Source organism: Bidens hawaiensis, unplaced genomic scaffold, assembly GCF_021521415.1.
Source record: "Bidens hawaiensis isolate Kalapana, Puna unplaced genomic scaffold, B.hawaiensis_p1.1 tig00002572_1, whole genome shotgun sequence".
Lineage (NCBI taxonomy): Eukaryota > Viridiplantae > Streptophyta > Magnoliopsida > Asterales > Asteraceae > Bidens > Bidens hawaiensis.
In genome coordinates this window covers 2,750,078-2,768,743 of record NW_027491140.1, presented here as the reverse complement: position 1 = coordinate 2,768,743, position 18,666 = coordinate 2,750,078, and the positions used below count along the sequence as shown (strand labels likewise).

At 33.1% G+C, this 18,666-nt stretch overlaps 2 protein-coding genes across 2 annotated transcripts; both read left to right on the top strand.

Annotated features, from left to right (window-relative positions):
- The first annotated feature begins 573 nt into the window (after nucleotides 1-573).
- LOC143620493 (uncharacterized) lies at nucleotides 574-1,315 on the top strand. Its single transcript, XM_077092184.1, has 2 exons — nucleotides 574-750; nucleotides 899-1,315. Exons 1-2 carry the CDS (start codon nucleotides 574-576, stop codon nucleotides 1,313-1,315), a joined length of 594 nt encoding a protein of 197 aa, XP_076948299.1.
- Nucleotides 1,316-12,070: 10,755 nt separating this feature from the next.
- LOC143620445 (uncharacterized) lies at nucleotides 12,071-14,219 on the top strand. Its single transcript, XM_077092144.1, has 7 exons — nucleotides 12,071-12,371; nucleotides 12,484-13,078; nucleotides 13,185-13,277; nucleotides 13,369-13,434; nucleotides 13,566-13,631; nucleotides 13,711-13,761; nucleotides 13,854-14,219. The coding sequence occupies exons 1-7, from the start codon at nucleotides 12,136-12,138 to the stop codon at nucleotides 13,995-13,997; spliced, it is 1,251 nt and encodes a 416-aa protein (XP_076948259.1). The 5' UTR covers nucleotides 12,071-12,135; the 3' UTR covers nucleotides 13,998-14,219.
- Nucleotides 14,220-18,666: the final 4,447 nt, after the last annotated feature.

Genomic DNA, 18,666 nt, shown 5'->3' with positions numbered 1-18,666 from the left:
ACGTGGATGGCAATGAAGAAAATCGGGATTTGCTATTGGTAGAGTACACGCAATATCTCCTGCTCTTGGAGAAGCATATTTTTTAAGGGTACTTATAAACAGAGTGAAAGGTCCAAAGAGTTTTGAAGAAATACGTACCATTAACGGTCAAACATATAATACTTTCAGAGATGCATGCTATGCCCTTGGATTACTTGATGATGACACATAATACATTGAGGGAATTGAATAAGCAAGCCGTTCAAGTTCAGGTGATTACCTACGATCATTGTTTGCTACAATGTTGTCTACTGATAGTCTCTCTAGACCCGAACATGTATGGAATAGTACATGGAAACTCTTCTCAGAAGACATAATCAATAAGCAACGCAAACTTTTAAAATCTCCAGGTATATGCTATGTCCTTACTAATATTAAATGTCAAATTTTAGTCTTTAATGATTAAAATTCTCATTTATTTAAACATTCTACAGAGTTGCAACTGACTGAAGAACAGATAAAGAACCTTACCTTACTTGAAATCCAGAAAATACTACAACAAAACAACACTAGCTTAACTAGATATGGGAGACGATGCCTTTTCCCGATGAAGAATCCTTATATGTTATCAATAATAGGTTGATCCTTGACGAACAGTCATACGATCAAGAATTTGAAAGAAAAGAATTTCAAAAGCTCTTCTCCAGAATCACCTCAGAACAGAAAGCTATTTTTGACACAATAACAAAAGCTATTCACAAGTCGAAGAAGGTAAAGTCAGTGGGCCTAATGACGGTACAACAAAAATAAAGATACCAACTGATTTACTGATCGAAAAATGTAATGACCCTATCACAAAGCTAATTCAGTTTGTGTAGACATTTTAAACAACATTGAAGACCCTAATTACTTTCAACAGAGAGCATTACTTGCACCAACAAATGAGGTCGTGCATGAAATAAATGACCGGTTGATCGAAAGCTTCCCTGGTGAACCGGTTGAGTACTTAAGCTCAGATTCTGTGTCGAAGTCTGAATATATAGACGGAAATGTTGATCCAACTTTATACTCTACTGAGCTATTAGATGGTCTAAAAATAGCGGGACCACTAAACCATAGCCTTATACTAAAAGTGGGAGTGCCGGTTATGCTCCTAAGAAATATTGATCAAAAGAAAGGCTTATGCAATGGAACTAGGCTTCAGGTTATTTCTTTAGGCACCCATGTAATTGAAGTGAAAATTCTTTCAGGAACTAATACTGGTGAAAAAATATCTATTCCTAGAATCGCTTTAACACCTTCTGACAAGAACATAGCATTCAAATTTACAAGATGACAATATCCCTTATCAGTTTGTTTCGCTATGACTATAAACAAAAGCCAAGGGCGGTCATTAAATAGGGTTGGTTTGTACCTAAAGAATGATGTCTTCTCACACGGACAACTATATGTCGCCTTATCAAGAATTACAAGCAAAAAGGGTTTGAAGATACTTATCCTAGACAAATATGGCAAACAAACTAGCAAGACAACAAATGTCGTCTTCAAGGAAATCTTTTCTTACTTGAACTAAATTTAATTGTAATTTTGAATGCTTTATTTCATAAAATATTTGGAGTTCATACTGTGATGTTATTAATTGATTTCTACAATAAAATCCATAATATTATGTACATTAGAAAAAATTAAAGTAGCCCATACATAAGTTACTACTTTTAATTTTAATATACTTATATAGTTATATGTACTCACAGTTGTTTATAAAAACAACCTAAAAGTAACTCGTGTAACACGCGGGTTAAAAGCTAGTATATATATATATAGGGGAGGGTTTAAATGAAAACCACTCCCTTACTTAAAAATTATGAAAACCACTCTTAACCAATCATATATTTTTGTTTTTTCTTTTCTTTTTTATTGGTTAAGGGTATACTTGTAATTTTAAACCTTCTTCAAGATGTTTCAATCTCTCGCTTTCGTAGATGAAACCTAATTTCGTGACACCATATCTCGATTAGTGATTTTGATTCAAATATCACGATTGAAGATATATGTTTTCTCATCTACAACTCGCTAATAAGCCTCTTTAACACATCATCGCCGGAGAAAATCAAATAGCAGGAGCCCAACCGTTGTAGACTGATGAATCCGTGGAACCGATCTGCCGCCACGGCGCCACAAACTGCCCGTCTTCGCCACGATCGAGTCAACCCGTCTCCTACAGCCGTCAACCATCTTCGATTTGCTCGAATGGGAACAAATCTAGAGGTTTCCCTTTGCCGGAAACGAGCCGGAGTTGGACAACCAATTTGGTTGTTATTCCAGGTAATAATATTTAATGGTTTTCAGTAAATCTTCTTAATATTGTTGATTGGTTTTCAAAAATAATATAGAGTACTCAGGCAAAATTTTATGATGTTAGACTGTTAGTTTTATTTAGTGTTCTTTATCCTTCTTTTTCTTAAGCAGCTTGTGATGAAATGTATAACATTAACTTGTCTCATAGTATTAATAATAAGTCATCGCTTGTAGATTTATGAGTTGAAAATGGAAGCCCTGTGATAGGGTCAAGCGAAAACCACTCCCAAACTTAAAATCTATAATGATGATGGGTCAAGAAATTATCATAGCATCTGGTTTTGAACAACGACAAATACGACAAACACAAAGAACAACGCAAACACCGCTGGTACATATACGTATCACCGTTGTACACATACGTACCACCGTGAACACATGCGTACCACCGCTGGTACACATATGTAACACCGCTGTACACATACCTAACACCACTAACACTAGTATTGTACGCATACGTACCACCGCTGGCGATGATACTATACACATACGTAACACCATGGTACATATATGTAATAGTGTTTGTTTACTTAATATTATTTTAATGGTTGGAGACATTTCAACTGTATTTGCATTGATTTTAATGTTACGTATATATTCCACGTAAATGTTGATGAATGAGTTACGTAAGTGTAAAATTAGTATTTTATTTCAAATCTTAAAATTTTGTTGGTCTTTTAACCACTACATCACTTTTACACATCAAATTTTCATGTGTTAGGGCAATTTCTTTTTAATTCTAGTTAGAAAAAGAAAAGTGGATTAGGACTTACGAGACAAGAGGGAAGAAAAAGAAACATAATAGTTTTAAGAATAAAGAGAGAGAGGAGGGAGAAACGGAAATTATGGAATTAGCAGGTCTTTATGTTTTTTCCTAAAATGCCCTTTCTAAATGAATATCTATCTTAAACACTTTATAATAATTACAATCATGTCACTATTGTTATAAACCATTGATTAAATTTGATCAATGGTTAGATAGTAGGTTTTATAGTTTTCAAGAATATAGTGGTTTTCAATGGATATATATATATCTACCTGATTCTAATAAAGTAAAATAAATGTATACACTTGTCATCTTTTAGTTAATTCTCACAATTTTTTCCCTCCAAAACTAATGTATATGTAATAGATTAATCATTATTCACTTTCCTTTTACACTATATTTATAATATATATATATATATAAATATAAATATTAACATATTATTTTACTTTATATTTCAACATACTTGGTCAATTCCAAAAATAAACAACAAATCATGTTTCTCAAATGAAAATTGTTTCGGGTTTGTTGTGAAACTTAAATTTGATTTTATGGGTCAAAAGTTGGTAAATAGATTGTTTGGTACAAGTTAACTACATTTATGTCAAAATTTGTTATTGGTTAAAAATGAAAATTTTAAGTATTTTTAAAAATTTGAGAATGTAAACTAGATTTATTGTCAAATTTGTTATGGGTTCAAAGTGTTGACTTGAAAATGTGAAAAGTATGAAAGTTAGAATTTTATACATAATTAGAGTTTCAAATTTATTTTTTAGGACATTTTTTGAGATAATCAAAAGGTTCGGGATTTGGTAAATTGACTATTTTTCCTTCAACTACTAAAATTTAAGAAAATATTGCCTATTAATGCTTTTAACTTTTATCAAATTTGAAATATTTATGTCAACATTAACTTTTCCTTCAATGGTGATCATAACGTTGTATGGGAAGCATGTCGTGCAAAACTATGCTCAAATGAAACAAAATATTCACAAAACTGAATTGGTTAACATGTTATTTTTTATGTTGCCATTATGACAAAGTCGAGAAATTCTCTGAAACTTATCAAAATCTTTTTCATGGTGTAGCTCAAAAAAACATTGTTCTTGAAGAACATTTATCGTTACAATTTAATGTTCTACTTTCTTTTAATAGGTGGTAAATTGAGAAATATATCAATAAAGGTAATGCTCCTTTTGTATTTAGGCTGAGTGGTTAGAATTACTATCGTATGAGAGATCTTATTTCAAAATTGGTTCATAACCAAAATTCTTTCAATTATACATATATGACACCGAGAATGAATTTTTCCATACAAAGAAGCATTCTCTGGTATATTTTTGCACAACCATTTTTTTTATTAAGTTCATTAAAATAATCATTTTGTAATATAAAATAAAATCAATTTATGTACACATAGTATAGATACAAATATAGATGTAATATATTTTTTTCATATACGCTATGTAATTATTTATTTTAACTGTAATTTTATAATTTGAATTATCCCGTTCATAACACGGGCTCTAAAACTAGTGTATATATATATATAAGGGTGGGATCTAGAGAGAACTCCTCTTAAAGAGAAAACTAGAGAACTAATAAAAACTATTTTTAACTTTTTAAAAAAAAAATTTTGCGATTTATTTTTCTTTCCTCCTTCTAATAAGATGATATTGTTCCTAAAAAAAATAAAATTCGGCAATGTAGTGCATATGTGCACTAATGTGTATTGCATATATACAATAGTGTTTTATTGCATATAATACAACACAATTGCATTATACAATTCACACTATTGAATATATGCAAATACAAACACTAATAATTGTACTCAAAACAAACTATCGAATATACGTAATACAACACTAATGCGCATACGCACTATATTGTTTTTTTGGTATTTTTGTATATAATATAACACTATTGCACTAATACAATACAAAAAATTACATATATGCTATTTAACATTATTGCACATATCAAAATACACACTAGTGCACATATGCAATAAAAAAAGTCTATGTATTGCATATGTGCACTACAACGAGTTTTTTTTTATTTTTCGATTAAATGGTAACAAATATAAGAATTATGGCAAAAACGAAAATTTAAAAATATTTTTTTAATTAAATTAAAAATATTTCTTTATTAGTTCTCTAGTTCTCTCTTTAATAATGAGTTCTCTCTTGATCCTTTCCATATATATATATATATATATATATATATATATATATATCATAAGAATTCTTTACATTGTTTTCTACAAAACCAGAAGATATAAGAAAAATATGTATAAATGGTGTGAATGAGAAACTGTATAAATATACACATCATTGAATTGCTAAAGTAATAGTCATAATAAAAAACATAGCAAAAATTAGTTATAAATAATTAATTGTAGGCAAAATCAGTTTTTAAATCATTTGGAAGGAAATAGTTGGTTATGATTCTAGTAAACATTAATTAGCGGGGTTATGATTCTAGAAAATATTAATTAGTAAATTACGTGGAAATTCTAGAGATGGAAACCTTGTAAGCTTATGTGGACATCTTATTTGAATGCCATGTGAATATCTTGTTTTGCTTTAATACTATAGTAAGAAGATTAGCATTAGGATTAAAATTAATTGATTAATTATGTGGAAATTATAAGCATGGAAAGTGGATGACATGGAACATTAGGCGGACATCTTAGGAGAAGGACAAGTGGACAAATTGGTTTTCTTATAATATATTAGTTAGATGTAATAAAGTCAAAGTAAATGTTAATGCGTGTCTTGACAACCAACATGTATTTATTCCTTTTGCTTTTGACACTTTTGGTTTCCTCGCGCCTGAAGCTGTGGAGTTACTTACCCGTGTTCAGCGGGTCATGCATAGTAATTTTATGGCTCGAAGATCAGCAAATGCAGTTTTTAAAAGATTGGGTTTTGCAATTCAAAAGGGAGTAGCGACGCAGCTTGTTATCCGCTTGCCTTCTGTATCGATGTTATCTAGACATTGAAATTTTTTATATTTAGGTTTGTTAAAAAAATGTTAAGTTATGAATTCAAAACTTTAAATGTAAAGTTTGACAAATGCTTGTGTTATATATTTGTTTAAATGTTAATTGGCATTAGGATTAAAATTAATTGATTAATTATGTGAAAATTATAAGCATGGAAAGTGGATGACATGGAACATTAGGTAGACACCCTAGGAGAAGGACAAGTAGACAAATTAGTTTTGTTTTAATATATTAGTTAGATTAGATTATATTAGATGTAATAAACTCAAAGTAAATGTGAAGTTATGAATTCAAAACTTTAAATGTTGAGTTTGACCAATACTTATGTTATATATTAGTTTAAATGTTAATTAGCATTAGAATTAAAATTAATTGATTAATTATGTGAAAATTATAAGCATAGAAAGTGGATGACATAGAACATTAGGTGGACACCCTAGGAGAAGGACAAGTGGATAAATTGGTTTTTCTTTAATATATTAGTTAGATTAGATTAGTATTAGGATTAAAATTAATTGATTAATTATGTGGAATTTATAAGCATGAAAAGTGGATGACATGGAACATTAGGTGGACACCCTAGAAGAATGATAAATGGAAAAATTGGTTTTGCTTTAATATATTAGTTAGATGCATAAATCTTTTGAATATATTACTGAACTTGAAAGGTGTGTGTTGAATTTATTGTTTCGTCAGCTAATAGCAGCCAGTATGTTTCATAAATCATCATGTGTTAAATTATTTTCTTTTCTTCATGAGTACTTCAACTTTTAAGACTGATTTTGGCCTCTTATTCTTGTTATATAATGGTTGAATTTCATTACGGTTTACGATAAAATGAAAATTAGTATCTAGTTCTTTTATCTTCAAAACAGGTTGGAAACTAAACTGCGGTCGCGAATAACATTTAAAAAATAATTTCTTTATGACTGATTTTCAGTCCCCTATACTTGTTATCAAATGGTAGATTTTGATTAACATAATTAAGAGACTGAAAATTAGTCACTCGGCATTTCTTATACCAATAGGCGTTTAAGACTAAATAGCAGCTTAAATGATTTTAGCATATATCGGTTATTGGAGACTGATCATCAGTCTCTGCTTGTTTTGTCTACAAAACACGTGGAAACTAAATATCAGTTCGGAATGACGTTTTGAAAAAGATATTTGTGACTGATTTATAGTCCCTAATACTTCCAATCAAATGGTTGAATTTGGTTAGCACAAATAGAGACAGAAAATTAGTCACTTGAGAATTCTTATACCAACAGGAGTTTAGACTGAATATCAGTCCCTGATATCATTTGTTTTAAATATATTAATAGCTAATATTCAGTCCCTACTGCAGTTCCTATAAATTAGAGACTAACAATTAGTCTCCATTATATTTACGTCACTTTCCATTATAAAGGGTATGTATTTGAGACTGAAATCCAGTAGCCAATAAGTTTAGCTCCAAAATGTTATATGGAAAAAGCATATTTGCAACTGAAATTTAGTCTCAAATAAGGTTCCTAAATATTAGCGACTGATTATTAGTTACTAATATATGATGCATAAACATCAGTCCCCAATGCTACCAGCAACTAAAAAATCGGTCCCTGATACGAAGTATTTGAGACTGAAACATCAGTCTCTCATACTTTAGTCCCTATTGATCATTTTTTTGTAGGATAACTGTTATTGTAGGAGAATTCTATCAGTGGTAAATGGTCGTCCCAATTTCCACCAAAATCTATCACACATGCTCTTAGCATGTCTTCCAATGTTTGTATGGTCCTATCTCTTTGACCGTTAGTTTGTGGATGGTATCATCATCATCATCGTACTCAGTATATCCCACCAATAACAATGCTATGGTAGGGTCTGAGGAGGGTAAGATGTAGACAGCCTTACCTCTATCCCATAGGGATATAGAGACTGCTTCCGGTGAGACCCCCGGCTCGATAGTAGTTTTGCATCAAGCCTTGGACATAAGGCACATAGCACTCAATCATCGGGACACCGGCTGATTGGTGCATGTGCCCTTGTCTTTCGGCTATCAACGCCACCTATGCCTGATTAACCTTCCGCCACTTTTAACGTTATTTTCATGAGATTAGTAAAATAATGTCAAAATTAGTGCAATTTTACTTTTGCCCACCTGAGGGTTCACACATATATACATTATATGCGCGCACCGCAAGCAGGGCGTAGTTTGTGGATGGTATGTTATGCTCAAATTTAATCTCGTTCCCATGGCTATTTGGAAAATTTTCCAAAAATGAGAAGTAAAACGGCTATCCCAATCAGATATAATGGATAACGGAACTCCATGTAATAAGACAACTTTGTCTATATACAGTTTAGCTAATTGTTCTATTTTGAAAGTTTTCTTCATTAGTATAGAATGAGCTGATTTTATTAATCTATCACAATCACCCAGATTGTGTGATTATCTCTTCTTGTTGTAGTTAATTTAGTAACAAAATCCATTGTTATTAATTCTCATTTCCATTCTGGCATTTCTAATTGCTGAAGTAATTTTGATGGCTTTTTATTTTCAGCTTTAACTTGCGAACAAGTTATACATTTTGAAACATAACTAGCTATGCCCTTTTTCATTTCTATCCACCAATAGGTTTTCTTCAAACCTTGATACATTTTATCTTTTTCGGGATGCATCGTATACTTGGTTTTATGGGCTTCTTCGAGAATTCTTTCTCGTAGATTTCCTATGATTGGTACCCAGATTCTGTTCCCCATTCGGAGAATCTCATCACTTCCTTTGATTAGTTGATTAATTGTACCATTTATTTTCTCATCAGAAATGTTATTTCCTTCCATTGCTTGTTTCTGAGCATTTTTCACTTTGTCAATTAAATTGATTTGAAATTCTAACCTTAGAGCTCGTACTCTTTTAGGTTTCTCATGCTCTTTTCTGCTTAATGTATCAGCTACTACATTAGCCTTACCTTCATGATACTGGATTTCACAATCATAGTCGCTGAGAATTTCCATCCAGTGTCTTTGCCTCATGTTGAGCTCCTTTTGCCCAAAAATATATTTTAGACTTTTATGATTTGTGTATACAGTAAACTTACTACCATACAAATAATGTCTCCAGATATTTAGGACAAAAATTATTGCTCCTAATTCTAAATCATGTGTTGTGTAATTATCTTCATGCTTCTCATGCTTCTTCTTGTCTGGATGCGTAAGCAATAATTTTTTCACGTTGCATTAATATACATCCCAATCCTGATTTGGAAGCATCACAATAAACTGTGAAATCTTTAGTTCATTCTGATAGTGCAAGTATTGGGGCATTTGTTAACTTTTGCTTCAAAGTTACAAAAGCTTCGTCTTGCTTGGGTCCCCATTCGAACTTGGCATTTTTACATGCTAACTTTGTTAATGGAACTGCTATTCGGGAAAAATCTTGAATGAAGCGTCTATAATATCCTGCTAATCCTAAGAAACTTCAAATTTCTGTAGGAGTTTTAGGAATTTCCCAATTAGTAATAACTTCTATTTTGGCAGGGTCTACATGAATACATTCATGGTTAATCAAGTGACCTAGAATTGTACCTCTTGTAGCCAAAACTCACAATGTAACATCCGCATTTTAAAGATATTATAATAAAAGAGGTTTTTATTATATACTGTGTGTTGTTGTTTATTTCGATTATATAATAATGAGACGAAGTGTTAGGATTAGGATTTTGATACGAACTTTGAGAATGGTTACGGGCCTAAGGTCCATGGACTTGGAGTATATAAACTCCTAAACCTCCCTAAAACCATAAACATCCTCATTTATCCGTCTTCATTCTCCAGACACACATACACACTCTCTATATACACATAAACACCCTCCTCCTTCCATATTACATTCAAGAGTCCAAGTCTAAGCAAGGTTGATCCTTATTCTAACCACAAAGAAAAACCCGTCTAGATTTGCAAGTGGTTCAAGATCCAAAACCAGACTAAATCTATAAAGGTATGTTTAGATTAAAGGTTAAGTTTTTATGTTGGTTGTTTTAAGATTTAAGGACTAAGATGAATCGAGTTTTGTTGAGCAAGAAAAGTGTAAACTTTAAAATGAGAAAGTTACTTAGGGCTTTGCTGGTATGAGCACGCGATGTTCGGCCGTACCGAGCAAGGAAATGGAGTTGTTATAACCCGATACTTGTCCTAGTGTTAAAACGGGTGTAACGAGACGCGATAAAAGGCAAAATGGAAGGACCCGAATCGAGCCGAACCGGAACCAAACGAGCCGAATGGTTCCATTCGACTCGAATGGGATTCCATTCGAATCGAAAATAAAAAAATTACTTAAAAACAACGTTGCAAAAGTCGCTAGGCGGATCATAGGCGGCCGACTGGGGAGTTGGGTGCACTCGGAGTACTCGAGTAATACTCGGACATGGTAAATATAAAGAAAATTCATTTTTTGGATATTATATATAAGTCAACCATTGTAAGTTTACTAATATTTATAACAGAATAGGCGAATATCAATATAAATCACAGAAATACATTTTGAATCTAAAATTGTTAGTTATTAATTAAAAATGATATGTGCTCTTTAATATTATAGAAATACGAATAATGTTTTATTTTTTTAAGTCAAAATTGGTCCAAGTTCACTGACTAGATGCGATTTTGACTGAGGTTAACCACATTTGATCGAATCTTAGTAACTAGACGGACTTAAAGAAACTCGCCTCGACGACATACCTTGTAGCAAGTACTCGGGGAGTACTCGACCTTATAAGCCTACTTTTACAACACTGCTTAAAAATAGTATTCAAGTTTTTTTGCGTTCCAACTTTAAAACCCAACCGTCCTCACATGCAGAGCATGCGGAACTCCAATGCCCATTGGTCTCATAGGCGAGCAACGATGCTCACAAGATGGCGACAAGCGATCGCATTTGGCTGCTCTTTGTGACTATTTTTCACTATAATCATTTTTTACATTTATTAGATAGTAGTAACCAGGTATTATGTATCTTGTTTGGTCGCTCTCTTATTACTATTACTAATATATATAAAAGAGAAGTTTGGCGACGCTAGACTACGAGTGGTTCATTTGGCAAGATTCCATTGGATAATTTTTTTTTTTTTTGTCTTTTGTTTTAAGCTTTGATAATTATATTTCTAATTATCTTTGTTATGTTTGTTTTTTATTAGTTTATAGCCAATACCAATATAACGTAACGGATGTGATAAAAACTGACATAATTTGCGTAGACTTAGCGCATTTTGTTTTAGTTATAGTACTGTAACGAAACTGACCGAATAACAATTCTTTTTTTTTTAGTCCGGTTTTATAACGAACGTGAAAAACCCAACCAAATTTGCATAGACTCACCGCCAGGGACCAACAACGCTCGGGTTTTACCAACGCTCGAGTTTCACCGACCAACGCTATCCCAATGTTCCATCTCAATTTTTATAACTTTTTTTTGTTTTAGTTTCCGTACAATAACACATGTAACAGAAACTGACCGAATTCACGTCAACTTACCGTCTCAACACTTAGGACCGGTAATGCTTGTGCCTTACCAACGTTCGGATTTACCAACCTGTCCAGCGCAACGTGCCGGGTAAAAAACTAGTTTTTTAACATTTAGAAAGACATCATAATTAACTTTAAGAAAAAAAAAAGAAAAGAGAGAAAAAACTGCAATGATTTTTCAGTTTAAAAAAATATTTATAAGTGAATAAACTTAATTAGTTAAAGTTTGGTTATACGTGACCTATAATATTATTTATACCAAAAGAATTCTTTTTGTGAAAAGAAAATACTTAATTTTTTATCAACCAGACAATAAAAAGTCAACTGAACTTTAGTATTTTTTTGTTCCTTGTTTATCTTACCAACACTCTAAATTCTAGCTTTCAGCTTCATATAAATACCAAGCAGCACACCCCATTTGATTTCATTTTGCAAAACTTTAAACCAATATTTTTTTATACAAGAACAAGAAACCTACAAGTACCTTTGAGATCAAAAAATTAATTTGATCAAAACGATGGCAGATAGCTGGTGGGATTCAAGAACAAGACCATGTTTGGATTCAGTTTCGGTCACCTCCATGAATCTTTTCCAAGAAACCACAGAAAGCACCACCACAACCACCACCAGTGGCGGCGACAACCGTGGTGGTGCTAGTGGAGTTGTGGGGAACAACCCCAGCTTACGGATGATGGAATTAGGTCTTTCATCACAACCAATTTCACAACCCTTGGATTGGAATCAAGATTTATAGTAAGTACTCAACTTAATATATATGTTCTTGTTTTCTCGAAAGAAACCCTAATTTTGATTATTGTATTTGTTTAGATTGCTATAAAAGTTTTAATTTTTTATATGCAAGCAGCCGTGGAGATCAAAGAACTGATGATCATCAAAGTGGTTACCAAGGCCTAATTCATGAAGATAATAGTTTGAGCTCAAACACAAACATTTTTCAAGAAACCCAATGGAAACCGCATAAAATATATCCGGAGTCGCCTTCCGAGTTCAAGCAAATGAACGTCAGAGGTTTTCGATTAGATGAACGGAATTACAACGATGAAAATGGATTAAATCCAAGCTTCCAAACCATGGATCAATCCTATGGAAGTAATTCTACAATAATACAAAGTTTATTTGGTTCTAATAATAACACAAATCAACAACATGATTCGTGTTATGATAAGAACCAAGGAATAAGTTATTCCTATCAATCTAGCTACGGCGGCATCACCTTGCAGTCTGGTGGTAGTGGCAGCAGTGGTGGAGAATATCCACCACAATTGCCACACCAACCTCAAGAATTCTTAGGGAATTCCCCACCGAAAGTGCAGTCGCAACTGCAATTCTCCAACACCGCACAATTTTGGAATGCATCCGCAGCATCTACCATGGATGCTAGATCAAGTTTTTTTCCTTTGCAAATGCAATCACCATCAACAATTGAAGATAAACCAAAGGTATAGCAATGATCAAGATTCACAAATGCACAACACCCACAATTTATATTACAATAAACCCTAATATTTTATGTTAATTTTGTTAATTGTTTGCATGTACAACAAGAATCCAATATCAGAAGTGAAAAAGAGCAACACCAAATCATCATCATCAGCCAAGAGACCAAGAAATGAAAACCCACCATTGCAAGCTTTTAAGGTGCATATTAATCTTGATTTTACTCTTAATTATGAATCTTGAAAGCACAGTTAAAATGAATTAATCTTGTGTGTTCATTTGCACTAATCAGGTGAGAAAAGAGAAGATGGGGGACAGGATCACTGCACTACAACAATTAGTTTCTCCTTTCGGAAAAGTATGCATGATCAATATCATCTTCAGATTTGTTTTTCATCATCTTTTTCATATTTTTTTATGATGGATTCTTGAGACTCAAGTCTTATTTTTTTAAAAAAAACAATCATAACCTTTCTGGACTTATTTCAGACCGATACCGCATCCGTATTGTCTGAGGCAATTGAATACATCAAATTTCTCCATGAACAGGTTAATGTAAGTTTGATTAATCCAAAATTTATACCAATATAAATGCTTATAAGTTTTAACTTATTAATCTTGATTATTTCCTCAGGTTCTAAGCACCCCATACTTGAAAACTGCTGCAATCATGCAGCAACAACAGGTGCTTATAAACTAATTAATCCCTTAATTAGTGTTCAAATTTGGTTTTGTAATGATTATATATTCAAATTTACGATATGTGTTTGGATGCAGATTTCAGATAATGCATCAGAAGGATCAAGACACGATCTAAGAAGTCGAGGGCTATGTTTGGTACCACTATCAAGCACATTCCCGATGACACACGAAACAACAGTCGATTTCTGGACACCATCTTTCGGAGGAACATTCAGATAAGTGTGAAAACACAAAAGAATTTGTGCATGGGCCCGATAGAGATCATCAAAGGAATTAAGTCTAAGCAATAAATTATAAACATCTTGTAGAAATCTGAAGAGAAAGTAAATGAAAGGATATGAATCTTTAACATGCTGGGCCAGCTAGAAGCAAAATGATGCAGTTTTGGCCAATGTTTTTAATTAGCTAAAGGTGTCCATCTTTGTACATAAAATTTGAGTCATTTGTAATAATTTTAGCATTAATAATGATTAATTAACTAAAGTTTTGTGTAGAAACATATAAAGTAATAATCAGATTTGTACATTGTTTCTTTTTAAAGAATCTTTTTGTATTTTACCAAATGTATACAATAAGGATGATTAAACTCAATCATATTTTATGGGTGGCCAATTATAACTCTTCATTGTTATATATTTAGCATTTTAATTAGGTGGCACTTTAATTCGTTTCGTTGTTAGTTTCTAATCATTAATGGTTATGTTTTGAGTGCAAATCCAATTCCATATCAGAAAAGGAAGCAAATACATTCGCTAAACCAATTGGTTTTAGAGTGTCCACATATTGCTCCGTTGTATCGTAATGGTAGTCTTTCCGTTCCTTAGAGCGATCACATTAGAGTCTCTATTTCTTTCTCCATCTTTTAATGAAGAGTCTTGTTTTCTTTTTAATCCGAATCTCCGTCTCCATCTATATATATCTCTGATATTTAAGGATTGTACTTTAAGAATTTCAGTTTGTACATGAGAAGAAAGATATAATAAAAAAACATATAGATAAAAGAATGAGATGGAGATGGGAAAGCTAAAATTAAAAACAACTTAAACTGATTAAAGTTAATTAGTTAGAGGGTTACGTAATAGGTGCGTAGTTAAAAAAGATTTAAAAAAAAGTCATTTTATTTGTCATGAGTCTTATTATTGGTTCTCTCTTTTTGTATCGGTAAAAAACATATTTTTAGTATATTATTATCATCATTATAAGTATGACAACCCTTCTAGTAACATGATAGACTTTATAACTTTATACATTACAAAGTTAGGCTGAGGGGTGTGGAGCGCGAGAAAGGGCGCGTGAGGCGGGGCGCGAGAGGGCGCGAGCGCGGATTTCCAGGCTGGCGCAAGGGTGATCGCGGGAGAAGAGAGAGGAAAAGCTGGTGGGCCCACCCAAAAGAGCCGTTGAGCTAGGGTTTTTTTTAAAAAAAACCTTTACAAAATCCTATATAATACCCCTAAATCAACCCATTTTAACCATATCAAACACAACTTCAATCTCCAAACTCATATATAATATCCCAAACTCCTTTATAAAACCCAAAATTTTTTTCCTATTTTTAAAAAAAAATCCAAAAACAACCCATCGTCCCAATTTTTTTTTTAAAAATAATGTCGTCGTACTCGTCTGATTCCGACTCCTCCGAAGAGGATGATTTGCTTCTTCATGTAGGGGGAGTTTTGACCGCAACCGTGGTCAATCTCTTGCAAAATCAAGCCCATCAACCCCGACTCCCGAGGGTTAGAGCACCACCTCGTGATCGTGATCGATCGGGTGCTAACGATACTTTGATGAGGCATTATTTTAGCCCTCAACCGGTATACGCGGAGTCGGATTTTCGAACTCGTTTTCGAATGAGCAGGCAATTGTTCACGCGTATAGCGAGTGATTTAGAGGCACGGTATCCCTTTTTTCAACAAAGGGAGGATGCTAGGGGTCTTCCCGGTTTTACCCCTCTTCAAAAATGCACGGCTGCTATCCGTCAATTAGCGTACGGCATCTCGTCGGACGCTTTGGATGAGTATTTACAGATGTCGAAAAGGGTTGCACGTGAATCCCTTCATTTTTTCTGCCAAGGTAAAAAACATTAATTTTACTTTTTATTAAATATTTATTACATTTTGTAATATATATTGTACGTAGGAGTCATATCGACTTACGCTCGGAGATATCTGCGTAAACCTACAACGTATGACATCCAACGCATATATGAGGTGCACGCAGAAAAACATGGTTTTCCTGGGATGCTAGGTAGCATCGATTGTACGCATGTTGGATGGGCTATGTGTCCAACGGCCTGGCGAGGTCAGTTCCACCGTGGTGATCATGAAGGGCCGACCCTCATACTTGAGGCGGCGATGTCACAGGATCTTTGGTTTTGGCATGCTTTTTTTGGTGTTGCTGGGTCAAATAACGACCTTAATGTTATCGATCAGTCACATTTGATCAACGACCTTATCGACGGGGTTGAACCACCTCAATCTTTTGTTGCAAATGGAGAACTCTTCAAGTACGGGTACTATCTGGTCGATGGTATTTACAACGAATGGGCTGTGTTAGTTCAAGCTTTTACAGATCCAATCGCCGACAAACGGAAGTGTTTTACGAAGAAGCAAGAGTCTGCTAGAAAAGATATTGAAAGAGCTTTTGGAGCTATAAAAAAACAATATTATGTTCTGGCGAACCCGATACGTTATTGGACTCGGGAGAGGATAAAGGACGTCGTCTACACGTGTCTTATCCTACACAACATGACGTTAGAAGACGAGGGCAAAGCTATATGCCAAAACTACCAAGGTGACATTCCGCCACAACCGTCCACAATCAGTGATCAACAAAAACTTCATAACATAGCAAATATCAAGAGCCGTGAGATACACGGGGATCTTCGACATGAGTTGGTTGAACATTTGTGGGCGAGGCGACCAGATGATCTTGTATTAGATTAGTTTTATTATTAAATATTATTGTTTGTTTAATTTTTAGTATGTTTTTTTTTTATTATGAATTTTCAAAAAAATGTGTGTTTTTTTAAATAATTTCTTGTTTTTTTAATAATACGTTTTTTTAATACATTTATAAAAAAATAAAAAAATAAACCGCTCGCGCCCCTCCACACCAGGGCCAGGGGCGCGAGCACCACAACCAACACCCATCTTATCAAGTTTCTCTCTCTGCCACACGTCACAATATTATTGGCTGGAGCCCCCACTCGCGCCCCCTCTCGCGCCCCCCACACCCCTCAGCCTTATATATATTGGACTGAATCAGTTGTGAATGATCATTACGGTACTAAAAATCTTGAAGTCTGACACCTTTTAAGATTATTGAACTGATTTTCCGCTTATTTGTATGTATCATGTCTAATATAAGGTGAATATGATATGATTTTTTGAAATTAAAAGACAAATTATTATAATGTAATGTTGGGAATATAAACGACTTGGTGGAAATGTGGAGTTTTAAGTTATAATATTTTTTTATAAATAGTTTATATGTTTAAGATTCTTAAAAAGGAAATGGAATGTTGTTGGTGAAGGAGTAATAGGACCCATTATTTGTGCCTTTTTTTATTACTATTCCATAGACTATGAACAACTAACAATACGAACAAAATTTTCAAAATGATATTTGAAAATTTATGATTATTGTATTGATTTATAAATAATTAATAAATAATTAAGAGGAAATCAGACTAAATTTGATAAATATGGGACTATCCCTGTTGTGAAATGAATGATAGTGTAATCAAGTAGTAGGGACTTCAGATATGAGTTGCTAAATAGATAAAACCTAGCTTCACTTTGAAGGATGAATGGATGCTACATAAAGTACCATCTTCATTATGTGTGTAGCATATGATGATCATAGTTTGGTGAATAAAGATTTGTCTTATTGAAACAATCTAGAATTTTTTTTTCTTTTTCTTTTTAATGTTATATTTAAGTGTCATTTCGTATAGAAAGCAAAGTATCAAATGGATAGATGCTGTAAGTTTTCAAGTAATGCGTTTGCTCATCTATGAGCGATAAATCAAGCTGTCAGAGTAGACTACGTATAAACCACATATTATCAATTAAAGTGGCACATGCTATGCAGAACAAGTATAAAAATACCATAGAAGATGGCCTATAATGGTCTGCTTTAAACATATGACATAAGTTAGACGAAATACTAGCTTGTATTGGTTGAGCTCTCTTGGGTAAGATACACTAGAATTTAGAGATTAAGTATATTAATTGATTAGACTCTAGTTTGCACATGATATCCAATCTAGAGAATATGTAAGCAAATATATTAGAATCTGTCGTTTGCACATGAATTTTGTAGGTAATGAAAGAGAATACGTTGGTTAATTACAAGCTTATTTCACATTAAAAGAGAGAGATTTTGTAGAATATGTAAGCAAATATATTAGAATCTGTCGTTTGCACATGAATTTTGTAGGTAATGAAAGAGAATACATTGGTTAATTACAAGCTTAATTTCACATTACAGAGAGAGAGAGAGAGATCATTGTGAAACTCATGTGGTCTTAAACTCTTATATATCAGGCATGTATGTAGGCTACGAAATTGGTCCTTATAGCATCCTAGCTACAGTTTTGCTTGAATGACGAAGCAAGTAGTGTACCCTAGTTCAAGGCAGTGTCCCAAGATTAAAACAAAGATCATATTATGTGGAATATTGTTAAAGCGGAGCCTCTATTGTACTCGAGAGATAAATGTTGCATGCAAAATTAATCATATATACCTTATAAAAAGAAAAGAATTCCCTCTATTGATGCGTGTAGTATAGTGTTTAATCCACAACTTCAATTTTTCATTATGTTAGGTTCAAAGGTTATATATGGACTTTTAATTAGGGTTAAGTTTAAATGTATGAATATGTGTGG

Coding starts and splice junctions, on each gene's coding strand:
- LOC143620493 (XM_077092184.1), top strand. CDS start 574: ATGCCTTTTCCCGATGAAGAATCCTTATATGTTATCAATAATAGGTTG. Junction 751..898: donor CTATTCACAAGTCGAAGAAG/GTAAAGTCAGTG, acceptor TACTTTCAACAG/AGAGCATTACTTGCACCAAC.
- LOC143620445 (XM_077092144.1), top strand. CDS start 12,136: ATGGCAGATAGCTGGTGGGATTCAAGAACAAGACCATGTTTGGATTCA. Junction 12,372..12,483: donor GATTGGAATCAAGATTTATA/GTAAGTACTCAA, acceptor ATATGCAAGCAG/CCGTGGAGATCAAAGAACTG. Junction 13,762..13,853: donor CAATCATGCAGCAACAACAG/GTGCTTATAAAC, acceptor GTTTGGATGCAG/ATTTCAGATAATGCATCAGA.